This window comes from Microtus pennsylvanicus, chromosome 12 (genome assembly GCF_037038515.1).
Source record: "Microtus pennsylvanicus isolate mMicPen1 chromosome 12, mMicPen1.hap1, whole genome shotgun sequence".
Taxonomy (NCBI): domain Eukaryota; kingdom Metazoa; phylum Chordata; class Mammalia; order Rodentia; family Cricetidae; genus Microtus; species Microtus pennsylvanicus.
In genome coordinates this window covers 37,251,820-37,265,231 of record NC_134590.1, presented here as the reverse complement: position 1 = coordinate 37,265,231, position 13,412 = coordinate 37,251,820, and the positions used below count along the sequence as shown (strand labels likewise).

Genomic DNA, 13,412 nt, shown 5'->3' with positions numbered 1-13,412 from the left:
AAGCAGAATAAAATAAAAGTCAAATTACTTCTCTAAGTTTTCGACTTAAGTGACTCCATAAATAAAGGCACATAGAATGTGCAGTGGACAAGGTAGTAAGCAGTGCAGCAAACAGAAAGAGCTGCCGGGTCTGGGCATTAGGCTCAATGCTAAACTTAATTTTTCTAAGTGTATAATAAATCTTGTCTTGTTGAGCACTTTAGTTCCAAGTGGTTTTTGCCAGTTATTGATCATGTAGATAGATGGGCAAGATCTCTTTGCCCAAAATGGAGTTTTGTATTGCATAAGTTCTGTGTTTTGTGTATTTATTCCCCCAGCCCCTGCTGTCTTCGCAGTGGATTGATTTCAGCTTTTTTTTTTTTTTTAAATCATTGAGTGCCCATAAAGACATACGGGAAAGAGCAGTTTAATGGAGAAAAATTGGAGTCAGGAGAACATTTAAACAAAGCTACCGAAGTAAAAAGATGGGCAGGTCATGAAGGTCCAAGACAGGGTACTGGGGAGAAGACTGTATGGATAACTGTGACCAAAGACAAGGGGTCAGAAAGCCATGGTGCGCTCTGTCTTCTACAACGCATGAAACCAATGAAAGGAAGAGCCCTACTGGACATTTTTATCCTGGTCATGTGGTTCACACCTACTGAGATCCTAATATTGATCCCTTAATGTTCTAGGTACTTGATTTAAACATCTATTATTCTTGTACCCAAGTACACTATGGGCAGAGAATGTAAGAACAGTAGAAAATGACAACATAAATAGATGTACAAAGAATCATCTTGAAATCATTTTATTAAGATACAGTCTTAAACTATATGACTCAATGGGACGTTTTTCTATATTCAGTTGAGTGGCAATTAGAAAAATCAGTATTAGAGCATTTCTGTTCAAACAAAACCCTGTGCCTATCGTATAGCCCCACCTTTTCCCCACTCCGCACTGACTCTAAGGAACCACTCTTTTACATTCTATCTGTATGTGCTGACTGTTCATCTAATGTAGAAGGAATGGTGGGCAACTTCCCACCACCCAGCTCCTGCATGCCTGACTAGCTTATGACCCAAAATAACAACACACAAATTGTATTCTTTTAAACACTGTGTGGCCCATTATTTCTTATTGGCTAACTCTCACATCTTGATTAACCCATTTCTAATAATCTGTGTAGCACCACGAAGTGGTGGCTTACCGGGAAAGATTCTAACCTGCATCCATCTCGGAGAGGAGGGCTATGGCGTTTGCTTCACTTCCCTTCTTCCCAGCATTCTGCTCTGTCTACTCCACCCACCTATGTTCTGACCTATCAGGCCAAGCAGTTTCTTTATTAATTAACCAATGAAAGCAACATATAGAAAGAAGACCCACCTACATCAATCAAAGGGGGTTCATATAAGCTGTAGCCCATACAACTGGCCTCTGTCAGTGTTTTCAAATTTCACCTGCATTGTAGCTTGTAACTGTTTCTCGTTCCTTCTCTTGCTGCCGAGTGATCATGTGGTTCAATGCCAGACGTCTCTGTATTTTCTGGCTGCTATAAATAGTGAGTGCCCCATGAACACCCAAGCGTGGGTTCTCACGTGAACACGTGTGGTCATTATTCTTGGGTTTGTTTCTCTGGAGAGTATTGCTAGGCCAGGGATCAACTCTGACCACTTCAGTAGCTGCTGGACCCATCGCAGTGCCTGAGCCACTCTATCTCCACCCGTAATGTGTGGTGGTTCCAGCCTCTCCTCATCTTCAGTCTTCTTGATTATAAGATACCCTTGAAGAGACATAATTGTGATCTTATCTTGGTTTTGGCTTATGTTTCCCTGATAATAATACTGAGTATCTCTTTATGATTGTCAGAAATATATATATATATATATATATATATATATATATATATATTCTTTGAAGAATATCTACTCAGATTTTCTGCCCACATTTAATTATTATTTTTCTGCTTCTACGGAGCCGTCAACTTTCTTTATGTAGTCTTGATGTTCTGATTTATGATTTTCTTCCTTCATGAAGTTATTATTTTCACTTCTTTGTTGTCTGTTGTTGTTTTCATTGGAGTATATCCATGTACATAGTACTGAGTTTCTTAAGGATATTGTCACATAATGTATTGAACATATTGCCCTAATTATCCTAATAAATTTTCCAGCACAGTGCTTAACAGAAGTGGTGAGTGTGGGCATCTTCTCTTCTTTTTAATCATAAGAGGAAAACTTTCAGTTTTTCTCCATTAAGTTCAATGTTGGCTCTCATGTTTTCACAAATGTGTTTTACCTGGTTGATAAAGTCTGTTTCTGTTTCTACATTTTTAGGTATTTTTATCATGAAATGTAGTTCAATTTTGTCAGTTTTTTCTCTGCCTATTAAGATGATCATGTCAATTTTATTGAGATGACCATGTCCTTTATTCTCTTAATATATTGCATTAGCCAATTTGTGTAACATTTTAACCGGCCTTGGATTCCAAACAAACCTTACTTGGTTGTCTTTTTATTTATTTATTTATTTATTTTTTTTTTTTTTTTTTTTTTTTTTTTTTTTTTTTTTTTTTTTTTTTTTGGTTTTTCGAGACAGGGTTTCTCTGTGGTTTTGGAGCCTGTCCTGGAACTAGCTCTTGTAGACCAGGCTGGTCTCGAACTCACAGAGATCCGCCTGCCTCTGCCTCCCAAGTGCTGGGATTAAAGGCGTGCGCCACCACCGCCCGGCTATTTATTTATTTATTTATTGGAGATTTCTATCTCCTCCCCGTCACCACCTCCCATTTCCCTCCCCCTCCCCCAATCAACTTCCCCTCTCTCATCAGCCCAAAGAGCAGTCAGGGTTCCCTGCCCTGTGGGGAGTCCAAGGACCTCCCACCTCCTTCCAGGTCTAGGAAGGTGAACAAGCAGCCTAGGCTCCCACAAAGCCAGTACGTGCAGTAGGATCAAAACCCCATTGCCATTGTTCTTGAGTTCTCAGTAGTCCTCATTGTCCGCTATGTTCAGCAAGTCCGGTTTTATCCCATGCTTTTTCAGACCCAGTCCAGCTGGCCTTGGTGAGTTCCCGATAGAACATCCCCATTGTCTCAGTGTGTGGGTGCACCCCTCGCGGTCCTGAGTTCCTTGCTCGTGCTCTCTCTCCTTCTGCTCCTGATTTGGACCTTGGGGTTTCAGTCCGGTGCACCAATGTGGGACTCTGTCTCTGTCTCCTTTCATCGCCTGATGAAGGCTAATATCCAGGGGGGTGACTATATGTTTTTCTTTGGGTTCACCTTCTTATTTAGCTTCTCTAGGATCACTAATTATAGGCTTTATTTATGGCTAGAAATCAATTATGACTGAGTACATCCCATCAAGACACTAGACTATAAAAGGCTAATCAACCCAATTATAAAATGGGGCACTGAGCTGAACAGAGAATTCTCAACAGAAGAAGTTCAAATGGCCAAAAGACACTTAAGGTCATGCTCAACTTCCTTAGTGATCAGAGAAATGAAAATCAAGACAACTATAAGATACCATCTTACACCTGTCAGAATGGCTAAAATAAAAAACACCAATGATAGCCTTTGCTGGAGAGGTTGTGGAGAAAGGGGTACACTCATCCATTGCTGGTAGGAATGCAAACTTGTACAACCACTTTGGAAAGCAGTGTGGCGGTTTCTCAGGAAATTCGGGATCAACCTACTCCTGGAACATACCCAAGAGATGCCCTATCATACAGCAAAAGTACATGCTCAACTATGTTCATAGCAGCATTGTTTGTAATAGCCAAAACCTGGAAACAACCTAGATGCCCTTCAATGGAAGAATGGATGAAGAAAGTATGGAATATATACATATTAGAGTATTACTCAGCAGTAAAAAACAATGACTTCTTGAAGTTTGCATGCAAATGGACGGAAATAGAAAACACTTGGTTGTCTTGTATGGTCAGATTTCTATGTTGAAAGTTTAACTTTCTAATATTTTTATTGAGGATTTTTGCCTTTAATCAAAAAAATATCAATCTATAATTTCCTTAAGATTTTCTGTCTAGTTTTGTACCTGAGTCACACTGTGCTTAGAAAGGGCCCTCTTGATGCATGGGTTTCCCTGGGAAGGGGACATTGAAGAGATCTCCTGTGTAAACTGGGAGGGGTGAGGGGGGATGGAGGGATGGGGGCTTGAGGGAGTGAGCAGGTTGGGCAGGCTGGGTGCAGGAGGTGGGCTGGAGATGGGACAGAGGGGGAGAGTAACAAAAGAGACCCCATGGTGGGGAGGCATTTGGAGGTCAAGAAGAAACCTGGCATCAGGTAAAACCCCAGAAATCCACAAGGGTGACCCCAGCTAAGACTTCTAATAGTAGTGGAGAGGATGCCTGAACTGGCATCTACCATAATCAGATTGGTGACTACCCTAGTTGTCATCAGAGATACTCTATCCAGTAACCGATGCAAGCCAATACAGAGATCCATAGCCAAGCACTGGGCTGAGCTCCAGGAGTTCTGCTGAAGAAAAGGAGGAGGGATTGTATGAGCCAGGAGGGTCATGATGGGGAATCCCACAGAGCTTGTTGGAGCTCATGGATGCTGGCCCAACAGTTAGGGTCCCGCAATGGAAATGAACTAGGCCCTCTGCATGTGTGTGACAGTTGTCTCTTGTTCTCTTTGTAAGGCTCCTAGCAGTCAGATCAGGACCTGTCCCCTGGTACTTAGCTGGCTTTGGGGAGCCTGTTGTCCCTGCTGGATTACCTTGCGCAGCCTTGACACAAGGGAAGGTGCTCTGTCCTGCCTCAATGTGATGTCCCATGTTTTGCTCAAGCCCATAAGAAGTCGGCCCCTTTCTAAATGGAAATGGAGGAAGAATGGAATGGGAAGGGCAGGTTTGAAGCTTGGTGACTGCGAGGAGGGAGGGTGGGGAAAGTTTGGTTGGTATGTAAAATAAATAAAAAAAATGTTCTTTAAATAACTTTTTTAAAAGTTAAAAAAACAGAAAAGAAAGGGTCCTCCCTCCTTCAAATCTTTGGAATACTTCTGAAGAATTGATATTAATTCTTCTATAAATGTTCAACAGTCATTACCAGCATATCATCTGGAGCTAGGCATTGCCTTCCAGCAATACTTAATGCATTATTTACTATTCAATATCTTCATTTTCCTTTTTTAATTAAATTTATTCACTTAGTTTATATTCACCACAGTTTTCTATTCCACCTCTCTTCCCATTCCCTCCCCCCACCTCCTTCTGCCCTCCCCCAGAATCCCAGAATCCATTCCTCTGTTTCTGTTCAAAAAGGGACAGGTCTCCCATGAGCGTCAACAAAGCATGGCATATCAAGTTGAGGTAGAGCTAAGCTCTTCCCCTCATATTAAGGCTTGGTAAGGCAACCCAGTATGAGGAATAGGTTCCCAGAAGCCTGCCACCGTGTCAAGGACAGACCCTGTTTTCACTACTAGAAACCCCACAGGTAGACCAAGCTATTCAACTGTTAGAAATATGTAGAGGGCCTAGGTCAGTCTGGTGTAGGCTCCCTCACTGTCAATCCAGTGTCTGTGAGCTCCAAAGAGCCGAGGTTAATTGTCCCTGTGGGTTCCCTTGCGATGGCCTTGACCCTCCTGGCATGTACAATCCTTCCTTCCTCTCTTCATCAGGATTCCTGGAGCTTGGTCTGGAGCTTGGCTATGGATCTCTGCATCTGCGTCCATCAGTGACTGGACAAAAGCTCTCTGATGATAATTAGGGTAGTCAGCTATCTGATTCCAGGAGATGACCAGTTCAGGCTACCTATCCACCGTGCTAGGAGTCTTAGCTGGGGTCACATTTGATATCCTCTTAAAGATGTGTATGTACTCTGTAATTTGGAGTCAGCTCCACTAATTTATCTCCTTAGCAATTTTATAACTTATTGTCACGCAGTTGGTTGTTTCTAGCATAATCCTTTGTACTGGCTATTCGTTTAGGGTAGATAATAATAACATTTCACTCCTGGCATTAGGGTTTGGAGTCTCCTTCCTTCAGCACCATTGTAATTTTCACTAAAATTTTATTCTTTTAACCTTTTCACTACGCTTTATTTTGTTGATTCTCTACATTTTTCTGGTTCATAAATTTCCATGATGAGCCATTACTTCCCCCTTTCTGATTGTTTTCATTGTTTGTTTGGTTACAGCGTTTGCTCTTCTTTTTCTAGTATCTTCAAAGGGAAACTTAATTTGGGAAGTGGGGGAGTGAGAAGAGTGGAGAGAAAGGATGCACTGAATGAGAGAAAAATCTATTTTCAATAAATAAAAAGATAAAATTTTAATATAATTCTTAGCCACAATGTTTTTCCTGGTGCTGCATTGACTGCCTCCTATACTTCAGTCTGTTATGTCTTCATCTCCATTTGTCTAAAGCTTTTATTTCCTTTGTGATTCCTTGACCTATGTGCCATTTTAAAATGCTGCCCTTTCTCATGTCACCATTTTTGAGAGTTTTCCTACTAGTTATTTCTTGGCATGTCCATCTCTATTGTGGTCTACGTTCACTAAAATGTCGCTCTACAGTGTATGACTTCATGCCCAACCAGTGTCGGATAAGAAGATGAAGGCATGGTCTGTGTGTGATTGCTATGTTGTATGTGGCCCAATCAGTAGTACCATTCACACGGCAATGAATTTGAGTGTTTTGATGCTCTATTGACTGGTGGCTGGAAATGCCCTGTTTTAGAGGCTGGAGAGTTGGCTCAACAGCTAAGGACGCTTGTTGTTCTTGCAGAGGACTAAAGCTCAATTTCCATCACCTACATTGGCAGCTCACAGCAACTGCTAACTCCAATCCTAGGGAATCCAACACCTTCTTCTGATCTCAGTGGGCACCAGACAAGTAGGTCATACACAAGCATACATCCAAGCAGAACGCTCAAACACAAAATGATACAATATATAAATTCTAAAAATAAATAAAAATGTCCTGTTTTAACATTTATATTTTTATATATTATCTGTAACAGTTTTTATATTGTAACGGTTTCATGGCAATGAAATTAAAATGTCTAAAAAAGAGGCATTTTAAATCACATGAATGGAATGTGGTCAAATTATTTACCGAGTACTTACTTTACAGTCTTGTCTGTCCCATTTTCTTGAAAGATGCCTTCTGTGCCCTCCTGAAACTCAGTGACATACAACTCTGTTCTCGGGAATTCCGTAATGGGGCGTATGCCATTTCTACACTACCCAGACTAAGAGTCAGCAACTGCAAGGAGCCAGAGAGCCCTTGAGAAACTGAACTTTACATCTCTGCTTACTTGTCTTTAATTTTAAATAGCCACAGCTAGAGATTCTCTATTGTAAGAAGGCTGCTTCTGTGTTCCCGGCTACCCTCTGCTTGTTCATTTCCCGGCCACCCAGACTTCCGAAATAACCACACAGAAACTGTATTAATTAAATCATTGCATGGCCAATTACTCAGATGTATGTATTGCTAGCTACCTTTTACATCTAGAATTAACCCATCTCCATTATTTTATATTTTACTACAAGGTTCATGGCCTACCAGCAAGGTTTCAACCTGTCTGTCTCTGGCAGCGGCTCCATGGCTTTTCTCTAACTCCTTGTTCTTTCTCCCAGCATTCAGTTTAGTTTTCCCCACCTACCTCTATTCCCTGTGCAGGCCCAAGATAGTTTCATTATTGACCAACGGTATTCACAGAATACAGAGGGGAATCCCACATCAATTCTCCAATTGATCAGTCAGGTTATCACCTCATTGCCAGATATCCCCTCCCCCAACACTGTGTAGATTATGTAGTTATAATGTAGTTTAAGTAGCAGAGTCCCCCAAGTCAGCGTGGAGAGTTTCAGATATGCTAGAAGTCCTGGAATGAACTGTGGGACTATTTTTTAAAGATTTAATGTCTGTCAGTCTATCTGTGTGAGCTTTGTAACTAGAGCTGTGGCCCACCAATCACTGATGCTGGGATCCTAACTCTGTGGTCCTTAGGATTGAACAGCAATGGCAAGTATTCTTCACCAATGAACCAGCTCTCTCTCCAGAGCAGTCTCTCGCCACTTCCTCATGGGAATATTTTTTTAAGAATACTATTATGGGTCTACTAGGCAATCCAAGAACTCAGATTCAACATGTCAGATCTCTAGTAGAAACACAAGCTGTGTGGGAACCACAGCTGAGAACCAGGATGGACACAGAGTCCCTGGAATCTGCCTGCATCCCAGAGGACTCCCATTCCTCCGACTCCTCTCACCCAAGCCCAGCCAAACTGCAAGGGAGACAGGACGCTTCTCTTTCCTGATGTGGGAACCTAGGGAAGGAAAAGCAGCAACCTTCAAAGCCCCGGGGGGAAGCAGTTACATTATGGAGATAGTGCTGAGCAAAGGGAATGAATGAACCCATGGGGCTCTGTACAGATCTTTTCATAGAACTGCCTTCTGAAAGTTTTTACAGACTTAGAGAATCTTCCCGGGGAGTGTTTGAAGTCAGGAGAGAGAGGGCCCTATTATCCTCATCTCTCAGTAAGGCACACCTTTCTATTTTCCAATAAGGTTCTTCAAATATGTATTGATGAAAGCCAAATTGTTCATAGATAAAACAGGCATAGCCAAAATATTGCATCCTCTGGAATAAAATGTGATATTAGCAGAAGGGAGGTTATTTTTGGGTTTCTTTCTCTTTTCTAAAGAAGTGTAAATGTTTGATGTCAGATCAGTGTCTTTTCTTATATTAACACATGCAGTAGATAATATTTTACAGTGTGATCTGTCATGAGTAATATGCTTAGTTTATCTCAGATACATTCGGTTTTGCTAGTTCAATGTAATTAAATCCTACACTCCAGAACCTCCTACACCCACCGTTTCCTTTTCTCTGGGCTCATGTGATTCCTTGATCAGAAACAAAATAAGAAATCACAATGCTCGTTCCTAAGCCACCGTGGGATAAAAACGGGTCTCTTTACATAGACCTTGAAAATTGGTGTCCCCCTCTAAGGGAAAGCGCACTGCGGAGAGGAAAGTTGAAAGTCACATTAGCCTGACACTGTGAGCGAGAAGGAAGCCCACAGGTAAATTTAATTTCCCTGCAGGGGAATTAATCCTGCTTCGCCCATTTGTCTGCAGGTCATAGATCTGTACTGGGGAGTTGATGAAGATGAATGGGACAGCCCTGAGCTGCAGAAGATGCGCATGAAGCTGCTGGAGGAGTGCCTGAAGACTTCTGCAGGTCCATGCTTTGTTGTGGGTATAAAAACACTAACGTTTTCTACTAAATCCTAAGAATGTGACAGTATGTGCTGGTGTGTGCGGGCTAGGGTTTACTTAAGTACCAAGAGGAAGATTTCTTGCGTATTTATTTTAAAGAATTGTAACTCTCTGCTTACCCACACATGTGAAAAAAATCTCTTCAGCTCTCACAAGACATATTACAAATTAATAATGAATATTTTGAAATGGTAATGGGTGGAATGACTTGGAGTTGAGCAATTTTCCAACTTGCAGGTAGCAATAAGGATGACTTTCTGTCTTGCAGTAGCTTTGCTCATCAAGCTGTTTGATGTACTACATCACCCTATCTTTTTATTCCCCCAATATTAAAATGTCTATTTTATCAATTAAAAGGTTTTACCAAGGATAATAAATTGCATCAAGGTCTTCATGTGCTATTGGCTGCTTTTTGTGTTGGGCACATGCCAGGTTTAAGCATGTGGTAGTGCCATTTGGAGCTCCATCTTCTCTTGATTCGACCTTTGCAATGAGCAAAAGCAATATATTTCCTCACTCTCTTGGAGCTTGCATTCTTCTGTGGATAGAAGTGGGAAGGAGCAAGCAAAGTTAAGTCAATAAAATAAGAATTCAGATGGTGATCAGCACAATGAAGCAAAGAAGAAAGGGAATGCAAGCAAGGGGGGGAGATTTGCTATGTTTATTGATAGGTGGCCATTAAAGGAAAATGGTTTGGGTGTCATGGGTGGGAAAGAACCTGGCCAATATTCTAAGTCAGGGCTCTCTAAGGTATGGTTGTCCAGGCTTATCCTTGGCATGTGCCTGGAAGAGTGAGAACAAAGGAGAATGTTATACAGATGAGGGACTCCTGCCAGGCCTTTTGGGATTTATTTTAAAAAGTGTTACACATAATTGAGAACTTCCAATTCTGGAAATAAAAATTTATTAAAAGAAATATTTCGCTTTTACTGAGTGACAAAGAAAGTCAAAGAAATAAGTTGAAGGATGTAAAGAAATGATCCTACTGGCATCTTAAGAACCACCTTCCTGTGTGTCCAGGGTTGGCCCAGGACATGGAGGGACATGCAGACCTGTGAGAGTGTCACTGTACTACAAAGGAAAGAAACCTGGTTTAGAGGTTGGCAGAATGGATGTATAAAAACAGTGATCTAAGTCTTGGAAAAATGAATCACTGTGGTTTGAATTAGGAATACCCTCAAGGGCTCCCTTGGTCCCCAGCTGGTAGTGCTGTTTGGGATGTTATACAACTCTTAGGAGGTGGACCTTGCTAGAGGAAATACAGCACTACGAACAAGCTTCAAGAGTTCACAGCCTTAGCCTGCTTCCACTTGACTTTCTCTGCTTCAGTGTGTGGTTAATACGTAGGCCAGGAGCTTCCTCCTCCTATTGCCATGACTACTACTTGCTGCCATAACTCCCCACCATGAGAGATTCTCATCCCTCTGGAACCATAAGGCAAAATAAACCCTTTCTTCTCCAAGTTGTCCTTGGTCATAGTATTTTCTACAAGCAAAGTACCTAAAACAACTGTCCACAAAGGAGATAATACAAGCCACTAAAACAGGGGAGGTGTGAGAGAAATGCAAATCCCAGAACATAGGTTAGATCCAATTTCTTCATACTCAGAAAGCTAGATTTGAGAAGTCTACAACTGTATATACCTCTTGGCAACTCAGGGGCCATGTTCTCAATAGCTCTGTCTCAGTCCAGCCTAGGGAATTCAAAAGTAACAGATTTTTGCCCCATTTCATAACACTCTAGAATGTTGTGCCTAAACTAAAACTACTTGTTATATGGCTTGATCTGTTGAGGGGGTGCGGCGGTGAGACCAGGAATTATCCCAGATGCATGAACTGGCTTTTTAGAGTGATACCTTGCTCAGTCTTGATACGAGGCGGGAGCAGGGAGAGAGTTTGGTCCTCAACTTGGTACACCAGACTTTGCAGACTCCCTACCTTACCTACTCTCTGAGAGGCAGGCATGATGTTGGAGAGGTAGCTAGAAGTTCTACATCTTGATATGAAAGCAGCAGAAGGAAACTGTGTGCCACACTGGGGGTAGCTTGAGCTTATGAGCCCACCTCCACAGTGACACACTTCCTCCAACAAGACCACACCCACTCCAACGAGGCCACATTTCCTAAAAGTGCCACTCCCTATGGGCCTATGAGGCTATTTTCTTTCAAACCATCACATTCTCTAACCCCCTCATGCAAGCTATAGGATACACAAACACAAATAAATAAACAGTGTTAATGGGATAGTGTTCATTCTTATCTCTCTATTTGAAAATTATAAACCATATGCATTAGATATTACTTTGCTAGATATAAATTCACTGTATTCTTTTAAATTTATTTTATGTGTATGAGTGTTTGGCTTGCATGTATATATGTGCGCCACGTGCATGCCTGTTGCCTGTGGAAGTCAGAAGAGGGCTTTGGATCCCCCAGAACTAGAGTGAAGGATGGTTGTTAGCCACCATGTGAGTAGTGGATTCCAAATCCAGGTCCCCTGCAAGAGCGAAGGGTTAAGAGCACTCTCTCTCCAGTCCAGATTCTTACTATGTAAAATCCTCTCCCGTTTCCAGAGAGCAGTGGAGCTAACAGGGAAACCGCTCATAGTTGAGACCACCACTACCGTTTTCCTCAGCTTTTAAGGACAGAATAAATTGTTTCGCCTATTTCAAGTGCGACACATTCAACAAAGCCTGCCCCCACATCTATTCCACCCAAACACATTCTGCAGTGGGAACAGGAGCAATGGACACACACCGCTAATATCGCAGCTAATATCGCACCCCTAGCCTTTCTTGCTTCCTTCGTCCTGATACGCTTTCAGAGAGAGGGGCATTTTCTTCTTGTTGTATTACCAACTTGGTGTAGCACAAATGAACTACGTACAGTGTTTCAATACTGACACTGACACCCATATGAGGACCAGCCTCTCAGAAAAATGCTTTGAATTCCCTCTCAAGATGTCAGGAAAGGAGGATATACCAAACCAATGGACATCAGAAGAACAAAAAAAAAACATAATTACCAACTGAAATAGACGTTTAAATATTTCCAGAAATTCTTCACTATATGTGTGTCCCTAAAGATAGAAGACTGGTAGGACTTGTGGCCTGAAAAAGACTGAGGTACTAAAGCCATGCAGTAGCTAAACAGTTTACAAATCTTGAATTTACATAGATGGAAACTGAGAGAGAAGAAATCAGTCTTTTCTGAGTTCCTAACGTACGCCGGCTGCTGTGCGGAGTTCCCTGCTAGCCTACTGAGGCTGTTGCTCTTCAGGTCTATCATTGAGAATGCTGAGGCGTAGGTGATTTTGGTAAAGAACTAATACAGGATATAGCCAAGATTTAAAATCTCCCAGGGGTGTTTGTGTGTGTGTATATTTCTGGAGGTGGGGTGTACACGTATGTAAGTGCATATGCATGCACTTATGGAGACCAGAAGCTGCTTTCAAGGCTCTTCCTCAATCATTCCTCTACTTATTGTCTCTCACTCTACCTGGCGTTTACCAATTCTGCTGGACTGGCTAGACAGCAAATCTCAGGGACCCTCCTGTTCCTGCCTGCCAGAAGTGAGATTCCAGGTTATAACTGCACCCAGTGTGCTGGCAGAGTCACTAAGAATGAAGGAACCACAGCTGAGAAAGGGCCCCCCGCTGATGGGCCTGTGGGCACACCTGTGGTGCATTTTTCTTATTGATGGTTATGTGGGAGGCCACAATTCGCTGTGGGTGGTGCTATCCCTGGACTGGTGATCCTGAGTGCTATAAAAAAGCAGGCTGAGCAAAATAAGAGGGGCAAGCCAGTAGCGGCACTCCTTCTTGGCTTCTGCTTTTGTTCCTGCCTCAAGATTCCTGCCCTGCTAGAGTTCCGATGAATTGCTACCTAGAAATGTAAAACAAAATAAACCCTTTCCTCCCCTGGTTGTTTCTTAGGCATTGAATTTATCAGAATTTATCCCTAAGACACCCAGCCTTTGTGGGGCTTCTGGGGATTATTCATGTCCTCATAAAGTGTTGCACAACAAACGCTTTACCAATTTCGCTATCTCCCCAGCTCCCACAACCTAGTCTCTTCAGTTTTTATGTGTGTCTGGTGTGCTTACGTGTATATGCACGTTCCCGTGTGTACGGAACAACATGTGTGCAGGTAGGCATACATGTTGGTGCACATGGAAGCCTGAACAAGGTTGATG

General features: G+C 42.1%; 1 protein-coding gene across 1 annotated transcript in view; it reads left to right on the top strand.

Moving 5' to 3' along the window:
* The window catches only part of Nwd2 (NACHT and WD repeat domain containing 2), a 151,182-nt gene that overhangs the window by 87,056 nt on the left and 50,714 nt on the right, over nt 1-13,412 (top strand). Inside the window, exon 3 of the mRNA XM_075943478.1 lies at nt 9,080-9,196. Coding sequence (XP_075799593.1) covers nt 9,080-9,196 — 117 coding nt within the window. The remainder of the gene's footprint in view (nt 1-9,079; nt 9,197-13,412) is intronic.